This window comes from Hippoglossus hippoglossus, chromosome 5, assembly GCF_009819705.1.
Source record: "Hippoglossus hippoglossus isolate fHipHip1 chromosome 5, fHipHip1.pri, whole genome shotgun sequence".
In the NCBI taxonomy this organism is placed as follows: domain Eukaryota; kingdom Metazoa; phylum Chordata; class Actinopteri; order Pleuronectiformes; family Pleuronectidae; genus Hippoglossus; species Hippoglossus hippoglossus.
This window is the reverse complement of record NC_047155.1, coordinates 8826913-8845916: the sequence shown is the minus strand read 5'-3', so window position 1 is coordinate 8845916 and position 19004 is coordinate 8826913. Positions and strand designations below refer to the sequence as shown.

The window sequence follows — 19004 nt, the reverse complement described above, 5'->3', positions numbered from 1 at the left end:
GGGGGGGGATATTATGTGGGAACAAAAGGACCCAGTCACTCCAGAGTGGCCGGGCAAAGAGAAAAAGGAGCAAGTGAAGGGAACTTATCACCACATTAATGCTTTTTTAATGCCCCTGTTTCTCTGTTCCCACTCCTCATGCCTTACACCCCCCCCCATCCCCTCCTTCCATCATTTCCCACTTGCCCCAGACAAAGAGGAGTTAGCATTGGTTCCCCCTCTTCTCCATGCCTTCCAGGGTTACCCCAGCGCTTCTCTCTCACCTCCTGTGTCGTCTGTCTCACGTTCGGCCTCCCTCCCTCCAGCCATCCCTCTTTGTGCCCCCCCCCCCCCGTCTTCCTTCCCTCACTGTCTCTCTGTGGCCATTCCCTTTTTTTTGTGGCCTGCACTTATCTGTCTTTATCCCTTCGCTCCATTCCCCACTCATCTGTCTTGGCCGCCATGCCGAGTCCAACTGCAGCTGGCTTGTCATCGCCCAGAGAAAAGCAGACGTCCAGCTGCGCCGCTGAGTTCCTGCTGAAGACTCTGACAAGATGTAGGCAATATCACACGTTTAAAAAAAAATCCTTTTATATCTTCTTTCCACTTCTCGCTTCCCCATCATTTTATTACAGGGGCTTCACAAGACGCCTCTCGGGAATATCTCTGCATATCAAACGATAACTGTCGGTTTTATAGAAACGCATATAAATTATCAGCAGTTATCGGCCGAGACAATTGTAGCGCTCGTGTAGAGCATATGCAACAATTACCCAGCAACCTCTCTGACCCAGATAATCACTTGCTTCACATCCTGACAGATAATGAGGAGGATGATGTGTGGCCTTGGCTTAGTCCCACTTGGTCTGACACACAAACACACAAACACACTCACATGCACTGAATGTGACTCAGGATCTTAGCGGAAGCCAACGTCCCTCACGCTAACGCTCGTCTCCGCACATGTCACATTTGAGTTTTATGACTTTTGTCAAGTTCACCTCATCTGTCCCATCTTTGTTGCCGCTCCTGCTGGGCCTTGTGCTGTCAGAGAACAGGGCCTGTGAACGTCCGCTGCACACACACACACACACACACACACACACACACACACACACACACACACACACACACACACACACACTCGTACTGCACTGTGTCTGCTCTTGCTCCCAGGGTGGAATGTGTGCTGGGTGCTGTTGTTTATGTGTCTTGTCCTCAGCTGGTGTCTCTGCTTGTTGTCTTTGCTGCTTTGTCCTCGCAGAATGCTGCAGCGAGACGTCAGACCCGTGGCGGATCTGCAAAACAACAACAAAGCAGGTGCTGCGACAGTCTCCCGTCGTTGTGTTTGGACATATTTGATCCGGTAAACCAAGCAGGAACCACTTTGAAGGCAGAAGGAGGTTTGGTTCACATTGTTATGTCTTGAAATAAGAACAAGCAGAACTGAAAAACTTTAAGTTCACCCTCTCCCCACGAAATTCTCACACACAATTGAGGAAGCATTGACAAGTCCAAACATTAACCTTGGGAAATGCCAACACATGCCACAGTGTGTGTGTGTGTGTGTGTGTGTGTGTGTGTGTGTGTGTGTGTGTGTGTGTGTGTGTGTGTGTGTGTGTGTGTAGGTGGGGGTGCAGGTGGGGGAGGGGGTTGAAGCCAGCCGTTATCTTCCCTCAGCTTTAATTGAGCCCTTCAGAAATCCCCAAAACTATCACACACGCACACACACACACACACACACACACACACACACACACACACACACACACACACACACACACACACACACACACACACACACACACACACAGAGGAAAGCCTGGAGGCTCTATCTCTGCCGGGCCAGGTGTTCCCGGCTCCGCTGCCAGATGAACCACCTGCAGATCACAGGTGTGGCCATCGACAGGGAAGAGCACAACACAGCTGCTCCTGCAGCCTCGGGGAGCGAAAGCCAGAGAAGGAAGGTTTATATAAAGAGAACTGCTGGTAGCAGGAGGCTTCACGCACATCAGGCAAAAATAAAGTTTAAAGTAACATTATATGGTAGAGGTGTTTTCGTCACCTGCCTTTCAGGCTACATCCACACACATGTTTGTGCTTTAAAAGAGTTTTCGAACCCTTAAAACTGAGACTTTCAGACACGCTGCTGGCTTTGTTTTAGTTGGAAAACTGGGGCTGCATTTTAATGCTTGACGGGCAGAAACTGCAACTTAAGCCTCTTTTCCACTGCTCAAAAAAACCAATAACACCTGCTAACATCTGGCGTTTGCTCTGCAATGCGGATGGATACAATCGGCATTTGCCCCCGGGTCCAGCTCCGATCGGTAATGACGGAAATGTGACACCCAGGTGAACGCACTAATTTGGTAAGACAGCGAAGTGAGAGTGCCTCTCAGTTTTTGGTGCTTTTGTGAACATGATGCACCGTGGAGAAAAACACTTACGCTTCCTGATTGAGTCTTATCGGTCCCAACGTGTCCTTCCCTGATTCGCCATGTGACCTTTTACCATAAGAAAACAAACAACATCAGTTAAACTGCCAGAGGTGAAACCATTTGCACAACAAAATACAAGCCTGCTGACCTTGTGGTCGTTTCTAGTTTATTCTGCATTTCATCTTGCTATACCTGCCTACATTGATAGGAGGCGAGCTATTATTCAAGGAATCTGTGGCAATGATTTATGGTGTGTAAGTATGAACAGAGATTATTTCTGATATGGAGGTAAAATGCTAAAATTAAAAAATGAAATCATATAACTGTGGACGTAGCTTGAGGAAAGACTATTTTTTTCAGCCTTCCAGCAATGTGCTTTTAATTGAAGCAGCGATAGTATGACACCATTCACAAAGTCTTGTGTTAACCTATAAATGATGCAGCTGATTGAATTCAGATTTGGACCATAATTAATTCCCTACTCAAAAGCAAAGAGATGGCAAGTTACAAGTCTTTTACTGGACAGCTGTGAACAATATTCGGTATTGTCACTAAAATGAAGCATGTTGCACTGAGAGAAGCGTCCAGTGTGTGAGTGTGTGTTATGTCTGTGTGTGGGCTTACCCACGTCTTAGCGAACGCACACTACTTTAACTCAGCTTCTCCCAAACACTGGGTTGTTTATGAGTAACTGCTCATGTTTATGTGCCGACAATTGTGTGAGGCAGGCATCAAGGAGCAGGTTCTGATCCGAGGTATCATTTTCCAATTAGCAAAATTGGTGCATTCATGGATTGTGAGCTGTGAGTAACATAGATGGAGAGAACTGACAGTGTGTCTGGTACATAAGTTAAACAAGAGAGCGGCTGGAGAGACTTAGAGAAGTGCGTGCTTATTGAATATCGTTTAAGGCGAGTTATTGGTGAGGAGCGTTTGGCGTCTGGCTACGAACTTGGCCTCGCCGTGTGGAAACTTTAGGAAGATGCGGCCAAGTGAGCGTGTGACCCAGCGCTCGTAAATTTTAAGCACACATGCTGCCACTCTCTCATTCTGTCTCTCTCATACACACTCAGCACACTCACTTTCCCCATCGCTCATAAACACACGTACATTTCTCTCCCTCCTGCACTCCCACACTTCTGTATATTTACTCATTTTTTGGGGTTCTGTCTTGTACTTACACACATGCACACACCCGTTGCACCCGAGGAGCAGCCGTGTGTCTCCCCTCTGTGTGCCGAGTGTAATAGGAGATCTGAGGGTTTTCCGTGGGTGAGTAGGCGGGTCAGGCCTTACTTAAACTAATGGCTCCCAGCAGTGTTGAATAGCCAGACACACTGGAGCCGAGGCCTGAGGTTTTGGAATGCCACTGCCGGCTCAATGCCTGCCTTTCATCGGCACCGAGTGAGGGAGAGAAAGAGAGAGAGTGAGGGAGAGAAAATAAGAGAAAGGAGGGGGAGGAGGAGGAGAGAGAGAGAGAGAGAGGGAAATACGGGACCCATTTGTTATGGGTGATATGAGGATGAGTGAAAAGGAGGGCACAATAGTCATGAAATGGAAGGACTGAGGGGGGCAGGAGAGGGGAGGGGAGAGGCGTGTTTGGGCTAGTGGGATGACAGGAGGGGGTAAAGTACCAGCCAGTGGCTGCATTGTGTCCGAGCACCATGGGACCAGCCGCTGGTTATTAATGTCTTTGGGATGAGATGTGAATGAGACTTCAGAGAATCAATATCGTTTGGAACTGAGCAAAGCAAACTCAAACAAATAGTTTGAAAGCAGATATTGTTTTGGTTTTTTGAGTCCTCCGTCCAAACTTTTTTTCATTCAATCGTTGATCCGTTGTTGTAGATAAGGGTCATAACACAGACCAGAGATTTGAATGGCTTCATTAGGTGCTTCAGAGAAAAATTGAAAAGATCCAAAGTGTCGTGGCTCTTTTTTCAAACATGAATTTCTTAAAAATTGGGTCGGAGATTTTCTGGGTCAGACGTGTTCACAAGAGCAGGAGAATCTCTGGAGCGTTCAAACAAGGTCTGGACAGAGCCTGCAGGAGGCAGAGCACAATGTATAAACTCTGCTGCAGAAATCACGTTTTGTGGGGTTTCAGCTCATTGACACCGGCATCAGACTTCATCACCAAAAGCTCTCGAATCCTGTTTTCCCTCCAAATTTAAATCTTCGTCGGTGTCTCCATGTGTATGGCACCTAAGATATTTGTATTCTTGTTGTCTTGGTCAGTTTTGTCTCTGTCATGTGTTAGAAAACGTCATCGCCACTCGATCACTGTGAACTTTCCAGACATTTTCCTGCTGTATTCTCACATGGAATCACCCGCACATTTTACCAGGGGACTGGCAGGAAAAGTTCTGGAAAATGTCTAAAGCGACCGACTCGGACACATAGAGCTCCTTCGGAAAATTTCAGGAAGACGCCCGCAGTGCTGAGTGCAGCTTCGGACTCATCTTTCAGAGTCAATGGAGTCTGAAACATTTGTAGGAAGTGTTTGTTCCTTGAGACGGACTTCCAAATAAAAGCTCTGTGAATCGAGCCATGTCTGTGTTTAAACATCCGATTATAACAAGGCTATAAAAGTGGTTTAATTGTGTGGCGTGAATCCTGTTTGCTATACAAGGAACATGAGATTCTTTAAAGTTGAGCCAACATCTGACCGCAGAGGAAGATATCTCAATACAACACCTACGCTCGGCTGTTCTGAACCATGCACGTGCTAAGTGATAGCAGAAAGGGCCACGGAATTATTTGCCCTGAAAACTACATTGTCGAACATGTTTGTGAAATAGCTTCTCCACCTCAGCCACTGCTTACCAGAACCATTCTGTGGTTTGCCAACTGCTATTTAACCGAATGTGGAAGACGACGAATCGATGTTAATGTCTTTTTTTAGTTTCCTTGGTATTCGAGGTTGTCGAAATAGAAGCCTGTGTGTGTGTGTGTGTGTGTGTGTGAGTGTGTGTGTGTGTGATGGGAAAATAATGTTCTGGGAACCTCAGCCTTCCTCATGCCACCCTCTCCGCTAATCTGTAAGTTTCAGGAACCAGCTCATACAGTAAAGCAGCTATCTGTTTTGTGTGCATATGATCTATCATTTATCTGACCCTCCTCACGGACAGAAAATGGGCTTCACTTTAGCCTTGATTACCAGCAAGAAGCATTTTATTTGATCTCTAACTATGTTTTTTTTTTACAGTAATCGGTCCTCCAGACAGACATGGACCTGGAAAATGACGTGTCCCTATTAGATAAATGTGCTGTAGAGGATGTAATGGAAAATGTGGCCATGCGAGATCAGACAGGGAAATCTGTGGCTGCATCAGATTAGCCAACATCAGGAGTATGAACAGTGATGAGATGGAGGGAAAGAGGGGAAGGGGAGGGAGGGAGGGAGGGGACCCATGCTGGTAAGATGGTGAGAGAGAGGGGTGGCATTCAATGACGAGTGGTAAAAATAGCAACGACATGAATAATTAACCGAAAGAGACATTTTTTATCAGAAAGAAAAAGGGAGAGAGGGAAAGACAGAGATCATCCAGATACGGAACATTTTTATAAAGGGGCCTGAAGCACTGAACCAATGTTTCTTAGCCGTTGTTGAGTATTTGTCATTATAAGCAGTAGTTTTTCCTACAGCAAACCAGTGCTTTAACCCATTTGCTGTGGTTGTGACGTTGCTATAGACAACTTCTTCCCTTTTGTGTCTCCATGTGGTTTAAGTGTTGGCACCGCTGTCACAAAGACCGGGTCGTCAACTCCTTGATCATGTAGTTAGTGGCCCGCTTATACCACTAAAACACATGTTTAGAGTATCAAGCCTACAATGGATCATTTGTTTCTGAGTTCTAGCTGTAGCATTAGCATCATGGCTTTCACTATCAGCCTCGCTACTGTCCAAAGCAGCAGACAACCATAAATATCCCTTTTTCTTATTGCAACAATAAAGCCAGGGTAAAACACCTCAGTATATTGATAAGAATGTTTTGTTACTTACTGATCTAGTAGAAATAATGCCCACTGAATGTCAGCTAAGAGCTCTGTTCTTTGTGGGACTGGCCATCGTCCCGGTAAAAAGTATCCATAAAGTTTTAACCGACCCAGTTGGCCTCTCTCTGGTCCCAGTGAATAAGTTGAGGGAAAATTCTGTCCCAGTCAGATCCATTGAGTAAATTTCCTCATCCAAGGCTCACTTAAATTTTACTCCAACTGGGTAGAGTCGCCTACTCTGGTTGTTCCACTGTCCACAATTTCGGCTCACAAAGGGAAACCTTCTAAAACTGACCTGGGTAAACAAATGCTTTCTGTTCTTACTTGTCGATGCTCACTTGAATCTTCATTCAAGGACATTTGAGTGCAGAGTGTACATGCATGGGCAGCAGTCATCAGGCCTTCACTTGTCTTTGCATTCAAGTTTAACATGAAATGTATGTGTAAGTTGTCCTGAGCCAAAACAAAGCAAGTCTTTCTGTATTCGTGTCATGGCCCTACAGAGATCTCCTGGCCAGTGAAGTTGACATTGTTGGGAGTCAGGCCAGAGAATGAGTTGTTCTGGCTCACGTTCCAAGCTGACGACAAAGAAGCTTGATCACTGATAAGTCCACAGTCACATCACAGTCACAGCCACCACATGCACATAAAATCTCACAAACATTGACTTAACCCAGTGTGAAATTGGAAAGCTCCTGACTGTAGGATGCTGCGGCTGGTAAAAGAATACAAAGCGGCTCTATGGTGTTTTTTCCCAGCTCATGAAAATCTCATGTCATCGTTTCACACTGATTTGGCAGCAACTCTTGCAGTGGAATCCCATCACTCAGATTTCCCTTTAAAATCCCTCAGTGAGTTCTGAGAACAAAATGATTCCTGTTACTCAGGGGACCTTGTTTCATCGGAAGATATCTCACATTTCCCGAAGTTCCCTGTTGGTGTATTCCGGACGCCTGTTGATAAAAACTTTGAGCATCAATTTGGATGTTCATATGAGGTTTCATTTCATTCCTTTTTCACAAGCAACGTGAGGTCCCATTGGAGAAGGGTTTAAAAACACCAAAATGCTACAGTTCTGGGGTCTTCCAGGTTTACATTATGTCATCTGATCAGTCCAATTGTCTTTGCATCTGTTGATCCTTTAAATGATGTATATGATGATGGCTTTGTTGAGATTGTGGAGTAGAACCTCAGTTGAACTGTGTTATGACCCAGCTATCCAGAGTTGAGCAGAAGGCCACACACAGACTGCATACCTCCGCCAAGGCTGACGCCCTATCACACTATATTAAAGAAAAAACAAATCCTTCATCCACCCCTTTGTCTGGATCTGCATCAATATTTTTTTAGTTCCTTCCTGACCCTTGTCCCACCCTTTCACAAAATTTTATTGAAATCCGTTCAGCAGTTTTTGTGTAATCCCGTTGACTAAATCAACAAACCAACAAACAGAAAGGGGTGAAAACATAACCTCCCTGGCGAAGGTAATTAGCAGGTTATTAAAAGTGGAGGTTAGCTACCATCCCTCTAATATGTGATGCATTCTGCCATTCATGGTAGCTACTGTATGCTGCATCAGCGTTATCCTGGGAATAAGACTGTGCTTAAGTTGAATAGATAGAGTTTGTTGACGATTAGACATTTGTTTTGTCGGTGCATGAAATGTCACATATCTGAAGCCACAATACTACAGGGGAAAAACCCTTGAGTAACACTGAGCAATACTTTGAATACTTTCTTTAAGTTGGATCGAGAGCAATGCAAATACATATAAATGGTGGTATTTGAATATGGTGTCTTTAAACTTAAAATGCACCAAACACTGATTGTTATCTGATTCACACAATCCTCAAGTTTTAAAATATATTATTCCCTCTAGTCTTGTTTGTTCCCTTGGCTTTAAAAAAAAAAAACTGTTTACTTTTTCTAAAAGTGGAAGTTTGGTGTGGGAGCATGTGAACAGAAACAGATGCTGCAAACTCTCTTGTTTGTCTCCCTCTCTCTCTCTCTCTCTCTCTCTCTCTCTCTCTCTCTCTCTCTCTCTCTCTCTCTCTCACTCTTTATCTCACAGTCATGCACACAATGGCAAACAGCTGCACGAGGCCAGAGCAGCTACAGTAAAAGGAAGTCACACAGTATGCATACATAAAACATGCTGATTTTCCATCACAAAAATTATATACCTAGGACAGCTAGTTCCCTTGAAGCACCAGAGCATAGACTTGAGGCGCAGGCTACATCCGTACATATGTTTTTGTTTACAAACAGCATTTCAACAAAAAGCGATTCTGTCGACTCTGCAGTCAGTTGCTTAATTGTAGAAAATACAACGAAACAGCAATTATGAATAGTGAGACGTGGGATTTCTTTTCTTGGACCAATAACGAGGTGAAACTGGTAACGACAGTAGGTGCAATCCACCCCTGGTAATTGGGTCGTGACTGACATCGACCAATGACTGGTGACTGCGTTGTTGTTTTCCACCGTCCCTGTTTTTGTCCATCCAGGCTACAAGGCAGTCCCAGAGTTTTCAAACTAAAATGGGGTCAGCAGTGTAGTTGCGTTGACAGCGAATGCAATGAAAGCAACAGTGACGTGTTTTAAAACTAATAATGTCGATGTAGCCTGTTACTCCAAGGCTCGTTCGCAAATTATAAAAGCAGCCACAAGCACCCTTCACACCTTCCATGATCCCACACAGAGACAGAACGGGAACAACATTTGTTCCGATTTATTCGGTTGTGTAATTTTGAAATGATTAATCAAGTTGATCAATGGAGAACTCGCTCAACAGAGAATTAGTCAGAGACAATCAGTTATTCATGACATCTTCTCATATACGAGTATTGTCTTCCTTCCTTGACAAATTTTTTTAACAATTGTTTGATAGAGATTAATTGATAAGTTGTTTTGTTAAAATTAGATGCATAATGAAATTTGAAAAGAGAAATTTAATGCCGTGTAGTTTCTTGTTTTTATCACCCCCGCTCTCCAGAAGCCTTTGTGTTTCCTGAGACTATCCAGAGCTTTAATGTGAAATTAAACGAAAGATTAAACTAAATGTGATTAAACTTGTCGGGTGCAGAGCTGTAACTTGAATTCTCAGCCTGTTATAAAATCGTCTATATGGCAGAATGCTCTAATGAGCTTGCTCACTCTTCTGCCATGTGCCAGTGATTACACCTGGGTTTAAATCTACTTTGCTGCTAGCCTTCGTCATCACTCTATCCTACGGTCGTGTGTGGATTACAGTATATGTTCAGATGCTCGGCCTTCCACGTTTCTCCGTCGTCCCACCCCCTCCCTCCCTCACTGCCACCTGGCCCTGCCTCTGAGCCTGCTGGCTGACCAGATGCACCCTGAATGGAGCAGGCCTGTGCGCAGACAGGAGGGGAGATAGAGGTTATTATGGGTGATTATTCAGTCCAATGTCGTTTTTGACAACTCACAGCAATAAAATAACCCACCTCAATCCTGCTGGTGATTACATACAAGCAATTACTTATCACTTTAGGGTGGATTTCACCTGTGGTTCAAGAGGGCAGAGTTGAATCTTTGCATGGCGGTAAAAAGAAGGGCAGCATCGCCTTCTCCTAATGAACCGTTTGTGTTTATCCAACAGCATTTGCTTACACGGCCAAGTCTCGCACGTTGAGCCCGTTCTCTCAATTGTCAGCTGCTTTGTACAAAACAGATTAATGTCTCATTTACCGCAGATGCAGAACCAACTTAGCAGCGTCCTCCGCTATTTCAAGAAGTACGGGAATAATGGGCGGGAGTGAATAAAGCACGCGGGCTCGCTCGGCTCCATTATCTTAACCCGTATTGTCTCCGGCGGCGGCACTTGTGCGAGAGGCCGGGCATAAATCACACAACGATTTAAGTTTAACTCAGTGAAGAGGAGAGCAAGAGGACGAGAGAGGAGAAGAAGCGGAGAAGAATAACTCATTCATGCTTCTTAAGTGCACCCCAATGGGCTGGCTGGCTGGCGATGCAGGTCTGAGCCGGCCGCGTTAAGGAGCTGAGACAATGGAGGGCATCAATGAAAGGGCCTGAACGAGGGAGGGGGGGGTGGATAGTATGAAAACATTTAAAAAGGCGGGGGTGGATAGTATGAAAACATTTAAAAAGGGGGGGGGGAATCCCTACTTCTCTTGGTGGGGGCAGGGGGGGGAGAGTGGTAGGGAGTGAGGTTGCAATGGAACCCCCCCTCAAACACACATACATACATACATGCATATATACACACACACACACACACACACACACACACACACACACACTTTTTGTCTCCTTTGGCACGGCCCCTTGTTTAGCCTTTAGGTGCCAAAGCAATTAGTTATGTTAATTGCAGGGTCCATTGCCGGTGAATGCAGGTTGAATAGAGCCAGTCAGCAGTGGATGATTGGCCAGGATCCACAGGGGGGGTGGGTGGGGGTGGGGGGGGGATGATGATGGGTAGTCGTGACGTCACCGGAGCACCCGGCCCACGAAAACAGAGGAGGGGGAGGGCGGTGTGTGGGAAAACAGGGGAGGAGCTAAAGGCGAGGAGGGAGAGAGAGACTGAGAGGGTGGGAGAGGGAGTCAGAGCCTGGGAGAGTGAGAACGAGAGAGGATGCGAAGAGCAAGAGAGTTAGATGAAATCAATGCAACAGAGGAGGCCGATTAAAAGAGAAAGTAAGAAGAAGAGAGAGAGAGAGAGAGAGAGAGAGAGAGAGAGAGACAGTGTGTGTGTGTGAGTGTGTGTGTGTCGTGCAGCGCTGTGCTGGTCCGCTCAGTGATCTGTCTCCATCTGGGTGCCATCTGCGTCTCTGGCTCTGGCCTCCGCCGCACTGGAGCTCACATATGTGGGAATGCAAACACATGCCTGACATATGAAGGCGTGGAGTCAGAGAGAGAGAGAGAGAGCGAGTGAGAGAGAGAGAGAGACACACAACAAGGCAAAAAGGATAAGAGAGCAACAGCACCACACTGCAGCTGACTTTCTCCACGGACTCAGGAGTGGACTCTACTAGAGAGGAGGTAGGAAGAGAAGAGTGTGTGTGTGTGTCACTGCAGAATGTGTTTACCTCCTTCTACTGAGGCATGTATGTGCATAGTGTGTGTGTATCCATGTGTGTGTGTGTGTGTGTTCCAACCTAATTCCGTACTGTACAGATGGTGCCTCATCCTTTCCTCTTTATCTCTTCATCTTTTCATCCTCGTCCACTGAGGTATAGGAAGGAGGGATGAATGTGTGCGTCTGTGCTTCTGTGCCCACAGAACTTCTGCTGCCATATGGACAAAGCACTGATTGTTGTTGAGACTTTCGGTGTGTTGTGTTGATGCTCAGTGGTCTTGATGTTTTTTGGAGGTTTTGGAGGAAAAAGGGCTAAGGAGTGGGTTTTCTTGTGTGTAACTGAGAAGTTGTTTGGATTGGAGGAATTGTTTCCCAGGGCTGCTGTGTGGCGATAATCCAGAATCTCCCCCTTTTCTGTCCGTCTCCTTTTTAAAAATGCACCTTAACCTTTGAACTGCTCATGTTCGGCCTCATGTGGGAACATCAGGGGTCCGCTTTCTGCCTAAGTTGCTTGGCAATCAAACGTCTCAGGGATTTGAAAAACACTGAGGGAAAAAAACAGAGAAATTCCCTCATTTTTAAATTAGATTTTTGTTGACAAAAAAGGGGGATAACATGAAAACAAGGAAACATGGTAGAATCTCCTTATGATCAACAAACGACTAAAAAGTCAACGGATACATTTGGTCAAATTCTGTAATTCTTAAATTTCATGAATTGATTAAATGCGAGGGCTTGAGTGCCTTTTTGTTTTATATCAGATAATCTTTGTTTTTCCATTGACGCCCTTGTTTGCTTCCACCAGTGGAAAGAAGGAGAGAAAGCTTTCCCCCATAGCTGAGACCCACGCTTCAAGCAAAACAAAAAAAGCTTCCCTAAACCCAGCAACGTGATCAGCTGCAATTGAATCGGATTTTTGTTCCACATGGCAAACAGAGCAGAAGAAAGTAGGTAAAGAAGACGTGTGCATCTGCTGCACAGACATATGGGAAGAGGAGGGAAACTGCTGCGTCTGTCTTTCATGCTGTGCCTACATGTTGCACAACACTGACATCAGTGGGAGGCTGGAACCCAACCGGGCGCAAATGTCACACCGTCGCACGAGTCACTCCAGCGACTGCATCTTTTCGTTGGCCGTCTACCTTGAAGGAGAAAATGTGTTTTTGTGTGTGTGTGTGTGTGTGTGTGTCTGTGTGTGCAGTAGAAGCAGAAGCAGACAGAGAAAAGGCAGAGAGACCTGGCTAGTGTCACGCCAGGCCAGGCTGGTCCATCAGGGAGATAGGAGCGTCTAACTGTCGGCTGCAGAGACTCAAACCAGAGACCCCTGTCTGCTCCGCTGGACACTGTCACCCTCCTGACAGCAGCCACTGTTCTGTGTCTGTGCGAGCTTGTGTGTTCGCTCTGCTGTCTGTGCAAAGATCTGAGGACGTGACGTTTCAAATCCTTTTTTTATTCACAAATTTCACTTCCATTCACTCCCAGTGGCTGATGGCTGATGGTTTTCAATCAGTACTTGGTGAGTGTGTGGTTGTGTCCGGGGGAAGGGAGTGAGTGTGAGTGTGAGTGTGAGTGTGTGTGTGTGTGTGTGTGTGTGTGTGTGTGTGTGTGTGTGTGTGTGTGTGTGTGTGTGTGTGTGTGTGTGTGTGTGTGTGTGTGTGTGTGTGTGTGTGTGTGTGTGTGTGTGTGTGTGTGTGTACCAGGTGTCTTGTAGACATTGTGTCTGCCGTAGTACAAGGTTACATGTCTTAATAACTTTCTGCCGCTGACCTCAATCCCAGCTGCGAGAGAGTCTCTGCTCAAAGTGTGGTAATAAATAGATTGAGACCACCATGACCCTGGCTCACTATTATCAGAAGAATTCATCCCCTGTCCTCAACACGCACACGTTCACACAGAATAGAGCAGCTGCTTCAAGAGTATGATTCAGGAAGTACTCTATTAGTTCCAGTTGTGAGGACTGTGATATCAGGCCCCAGGGGTTCAGTGTGTGTGTGTGTGTGGGTGTGTGCGTAAGTGTGTGTGTCTGGACATGAAAGGGTTTCGGCCATTTACTCAACAGAAACCGCTCAGTCACTACAAGTAGCACTCTGAAAGATTGTTTCATCATGGGGGACGTCTGCTGACTATGTAAATAGCCCTGTGTGTGTGTGTGTGTGTGTGTGTTAGTGAGCGTACAGACAGATCTGTGTCAGTGAGCGTCGCCACCTGCACCCCCCCCCCCCCCTCCTCCTCCTCTCTCCCATTGCAACCCCATTGACACTGTGTGGCAGCCCCTCTCCTTGTGCCAAGTGCACGAGTCAGAGGTCTCTTGCGGGGGCTCCGCTGACCCTTTGCTGCCCCGAGAGAGACACTCGCTGACCCAAGACAAGACCTCTATTTACGGGGCTGGTGTGGTGTGACGGGGAGGAGTGCCGGCACATGCTCAAAAGGCTGTAAAACGACCACGACTGAAGTCTTCAAACGGATCAATCCAAGGTCTGGATTGAGATTGCGGAAAAACCTCCCTCTGCGTTGTGCCTGTGTGAAAGGCAAACTGAGGGTGAACTCCGTAGCCGATTCTCCAGATTTTACCCTCGAGTCATGTCTGAAAACGGCTTATGTAGATTAGAAAAATCTAAATCTGTGCCGAGCAGCGTTCTGTTGATTCTCAGGGTTTTCAGCAAAACCACCTCTCCGGTTATTTAAATGTTAATATCACTAATATTATGTAACAGAGCCTAAAAGCTACACTTTCCAATGCTCAATCAAGGCGCCGCAGACAGACAGAGGAAACATTGACATTTCGTGAACCTCTGTGAAATCCCTAAGCAACATGATGCATTTGCACTTTCCTGGAAACCTTATTTCCAACGCTAAGCCCTGAAAGGTAAAAGCTGCTACCGAGAGAGAGAGAGAGAGAGAAATAAAGAAGTAAAACTCCTGTGCTCGGGTTGTTAGGTGTGTGGGTGGATAAGAAATGGGTGGTGCTGCCCCTCTCTGTGAATTGTCTGTCTTAGTCATTATTTTCTCTCTCTCTCTCTCCGTTCCCTTTCCCTCGGCCTCCTTCTGAGTGAGCGCTGACAAATCACTGCATTTTCACAAACAAGAAGCAAATGGCAACTATAATTTGCTTTACAGAGATTAAACCCCTTTTTTTTTTTTAGACTTGACTTACATACACTCACCAGAATGTTGTTTGTGGTAGAAAAGTGGAACTATAGTGAAAAGTATATCACCACCAAGACGCCTTTGCACGTATACGAAGAATACACCGTGTTCTTAAACATATGTGCGGTCAAACCCCCCCCCCCCCCCCATCAAAACAAACCACTGCCCACACATTCCCAACCGCACACTCGTCCTCCACTATCTCTGTCTCGTTCTCCTCATTGTTCTGAGCACAGCTGGCCTCTTTGTTTGACTTATCTGTCTCTCTGTGCTCTGCTGGGATAAACTAGTGCGCAGCTCCGTTTGGGGACCATTCTTACTTCTCAGCTTTATTTCCCTGTCTCCCCGAAACCCCCCAGGGCGACACAATAGTCTTCTCTGTAGCATGTTTGGAGAAAGGATCATTTCTTTTCTATAATTACAATACACCAAGTAGAATTATTATGGTAGAGCCTGACCGATTTATCATTTGGCCATAAAACCGGCCATTTTGGAGCCTTTTCACAGACATATTGGTTTTTATTTTTGCCAATATGGAAACTTTTATTTTACAGAATAAACAATGCAGATAAGATTAAATTATGTTTATTCTCTTTATTTGGTTGTTTATCAATAATTGGCATTGACAATCATCATTTCTTCAAATTATGACTGATAGATCGGCGATCAGAAATTTGTTACTCCCTGATATTGGTCTGACACTATTTATTAGTATTATAATGATAAATGATAATCATGTTTTTCCTGAGTTTTTTTGAGTCAGAAATGTGAGCGTTGCAAAGTCTCGTCCACTTTGGGAAATGAAAGAAAATGATATAATATAAATATATGTGACAGACGAATCACAAACAAATTTCAGTGTTAAATTGGTGAGAGAAACAGCTCGATATCCTTAACAGCTTGTGTACGTCCATCAATTGAATCTCAAGTAAACTCACGTTCTTCATTATGAGTAGCTGTTGTATGTAATTACTGCAAGTTAGTATAAATGTCAGTAAGTGAACATAAACATAAAAGCCCACTGAGTCATTGTGGAGGACGTCTGGGTCAAGTGTAATGTGAAAGTCTTCTGCGGGGCTCGGGGTTGAGCTCAACATCTGGTTGGACCCGAGCCGAGGCCGCTCGGCTGCTGAGGCCTCTCCGACACCTGGTCTGAAACGGGCCGGGCCGTAATGTTCGCTTTGTTTTCCAGCTCGTATTTAGTTTAATGGACTACTGTAACTTTCTAGTTAAGAGCGAGTGTCTGCGTTTGTATGTCTCCAAAAGGGAAAACACTTTTTTTTTCCTGGCCGCAGTTGATCGTCTGGGTTTGGAACGTATAGGAGCCACAGAGTCTTAATCCTCCAGACAGACACGGTGATATACATCTTCAGCGTTAGTCGGGGGGGGGGGGGGGGGGGGGCTGTATAAGTCTGTTCTGACATTGTGGGATTTTTTTTTCGCCCTGAGATGAAATGTGCATGGGAAAAAGAAAATAAAGACAACTCGACATAATTTTAACGGTCATGCGTCCTTAAACGCGAGAGGGGATTGTTTTTCACGTGGCGATTTTGGCTTTAAAGAATTATGAGGCTCACGATGATTGATGGGCAGACTAACCAATTTGTTACGGAGAGGTGAGAAGGGTTGTAACCAGATAGGCAGATAATCTACTGGCCTCGGAGAGTGGGAGCTGGTGTGAGAGAGTTGGGTAAATGTGTGTGTCTGTGTGTGTGTCACAGCTTTTGTGGTTGAAGGTCGCGATTGACGGATTCGAATTGTCCCGGTTATGTCACAGTTGTTATTTGTGTGGGTGGGAGTGCACATGTGGCTCGGGTCGGCCATTTCACAGGTGTGTACGTGTCCGTGTGTGTGTGTGTGTGTCCGTGTGTGTGTGTGTGTGTGTGTGTGTGTGTGTGTGTGTGTGTGCTACTTCAGGGATAAATGTCCTCTCTCTCCGCTCAGCCGATGACAAACCTAGCACCTGGTAAATGGGGCCAACACACACACTTACACATGATGACACATCCACGTCCAGCTCTATCCCCCGTGACCCAGCTGTGTGGGACGCGAGCGTGTGTGTTTTAAAGTTTGCGCCACACTGAATAACACACACTCATTTTAACCCAATGACAGTGGAGCCCTGTAGCAGAGACTGAAGGAAAACACACAATACAAACTATTGTTCCACCCTTTACGTTACCTGCACAAAGAAGGTTATATTTAAGTGTGCGTTTGTTTGTATGTTGCCAGGATTACGCAAAAACTCCTGGAAGGATTACGGCAAAATTTGCTGGAAGGATGCGATATGGGTCCGAGAGGAACCCATTCAAGTTTGGTGTGGCTCCGGATCAGGGGGTGGATCCAAGAATCTGTTTTCATTTTATTTTGCATTTTGCTAAGATTTTCATTGATTTCTCTGAGAATAATTCATGAATGGAGAAATTCAGTCATGTTTAGGGTGCTGATATCTATGAGTGTCTGAAACTTGGTGATGCTTGATAGAATGTAAAGGGGGCTGTTGGGCGGTATGCTAGTTTGCCATTACTTTTATGGGTCATACGGTATTTTATTGGATTTGGATTTATGACTATGGCTGTTTACACAACGATTTTCATTGCCGTTATGGTTTGTGTGTTTCCTCCCTGTACCCAAGACATGGAAGCTTTCAGAAAGTTAAAAGAAATTACAGGCACTGGAGTCATTTATAGTTTTGGTCTGGTCGTTTCTGACTCCAAACTTCAACAGGCAATGTTGTTTTGAGGTGTCTGTAAGGTCACAAACGTCTCATCAGTGTATTCCTCCTTCGGTCCGACCTCATGTACACGTGGACACTGTTCGTTGTCCCGCTCTGTCCAGTCTCTGCCAGACGTCCTCTCCCTCCTCTGCTCCCAGCTTCACCGAGCCTCTTTTTTTACTGCTCATTCTCAGTTTTTTATGGACACCGTCTGTCTGCCTTGCCGTCCCCTCATCGTTTTCTCTCTCCCTTTGCCACTAAGTACAATTCCATCCCTGGGTCCCACTTCTTTTTTTTTTTCATCACTATGTGGCACGCTGGATTACAGCAGTGTTTTTCTAATCATCCCGCTGAGCCACAAGGTTATGTGGGGGCTTTTCTCATCATCGCTCCGTCTCGGGGAAATGTGAGGAGTTCACTCTCGCAACACATCTGTGATTCTTCACATGTGCAGCTGGAAGTCACATACATGTTTTCTGTTTTTCTTTCTGTTCACCTTCCCTCACCTCCATTTCTGTTTTTGCCAATTTCTCCTCCTCAAAGCTCGTCTCCGTCTCCGTCTCCCCCCACCTTTTTGCCCTCTGCTTGTATACATCTTTCTTCCACTCTCCCCCCCTTTACTGTCAACCGTGCCACCTCCCCATCTCTCCCCTCCCTAGCAGAGTGTTGATATTGGGTTTTGTCCAAATAGTCTACAGGGCTGGAAGGTGGTAATGAGAGCCAAGAAAAACAGCCTGGCTCGGAGTCTGACAACCAGCCTTGTCTTTCTGATGAAACCAAATGAAAACAGTATTTTCTATCCTTGTTATTCCTTCCCTCCCATCCTCCATCCCTCTCTGCATCCCTCTTTCTCTACCTCTGGCGCCTCTAAATTGCAGACTAATTTCTTACTCCCATGGGTGCTTGTTTAACGGTTTCGACAAAGTTGTTACTGTGATAATTGAAAAGCAACTTTTTGGCCCTAGATGACAAATAATAAAGTGCAAATAAAATTAGATGTAATACTAATCATGAATGTGTCCAATTCACCGTGCAACCACCAAAGGAACAAATTTAATTTAATGTTAAATGGAAAAAATATTTTGTTTTTGCAGTGGTATTTGGGTTTGGGGTCTCGACAACCGCTCATTCAAAACACATCGCACTTCTGATGTCCTGAACATTTCACCTACCAAGTTTAAAGTTGTCGATAAAGTCTAAATACAGACAAATAGAGATTTCTAGAAAGTAAGCTGCATGTGTGGATTTATTTCCACTGACCTGTCCTGAGTAAAGTATGTTTGTGAAAATGAGGCCTTTGATTAAACTGTAGGAACCACTTTACTTTCAACTGCGTTACAAATCGTATCTGATGACAGCTCAAGTGGAAGTGAGGCGACTGTGCCGTGGCAACCGTGGATGAGGCGTCGACCCCCAGAGAGCAATAACGCAAATTAAGCTGATTGAAATTAGCAGAGGGGACACGAGTTTCCTGATTTACGGGAATCGGACACCGTACACACTCTCTTAAATACTTAAGTCCTTGAAACTGTTGTGTGGCTGTAGGGTTATAACAGCAACCTGACACAGACTCACAGAGGCCGTGCGCTGTTGAATTATCTGCTTTGTGAGTGTTTGTGTGTGTGTGTGTGAGTGTGTGCGTGCGTGTGTGTGTGGGTGGAGGTCA

General features: G+C 45.4%; 1 protein-coding gene across 4 annotated transcripts in view; it reads left to right on the top strand.

Moving 5' to 3' along the window:
• Positions 1-1095: 1095 nt before the first annotated feature.
• The window catches only part of cbfa2t2 (CBFA2/RUNX1 partner transcriptional co-repressor 2), a 32258-nt gene continuing 14349 nt past the window's right edge, over positions 1096-19004 (top strand). Inside the window, exons 1-3 of one of the 4 annotated variants that reach the window (XM_034585221.1) lie at positions 1528-1551; positions 8967-8973; positions 11157-11438. Coding sequence is in view for 1 of the 4 variants with exons in the window: in XM_034585217.1 (XP_034441108.1) it covers positions 11054-11093 (40 nt within the window). In the remaining 3 variants the exon portion in view is untranslated. Of the gene's footprint in view, positions 1126-1527; positions 1552-8966; positions 8974-10979; positions 11439-19004 lie in introns of those variants that run through there. The other 3 variants (XM_034585222.1, XM_034585220.1, XM_034585217.1) reach the window with 3 other exon arrangements.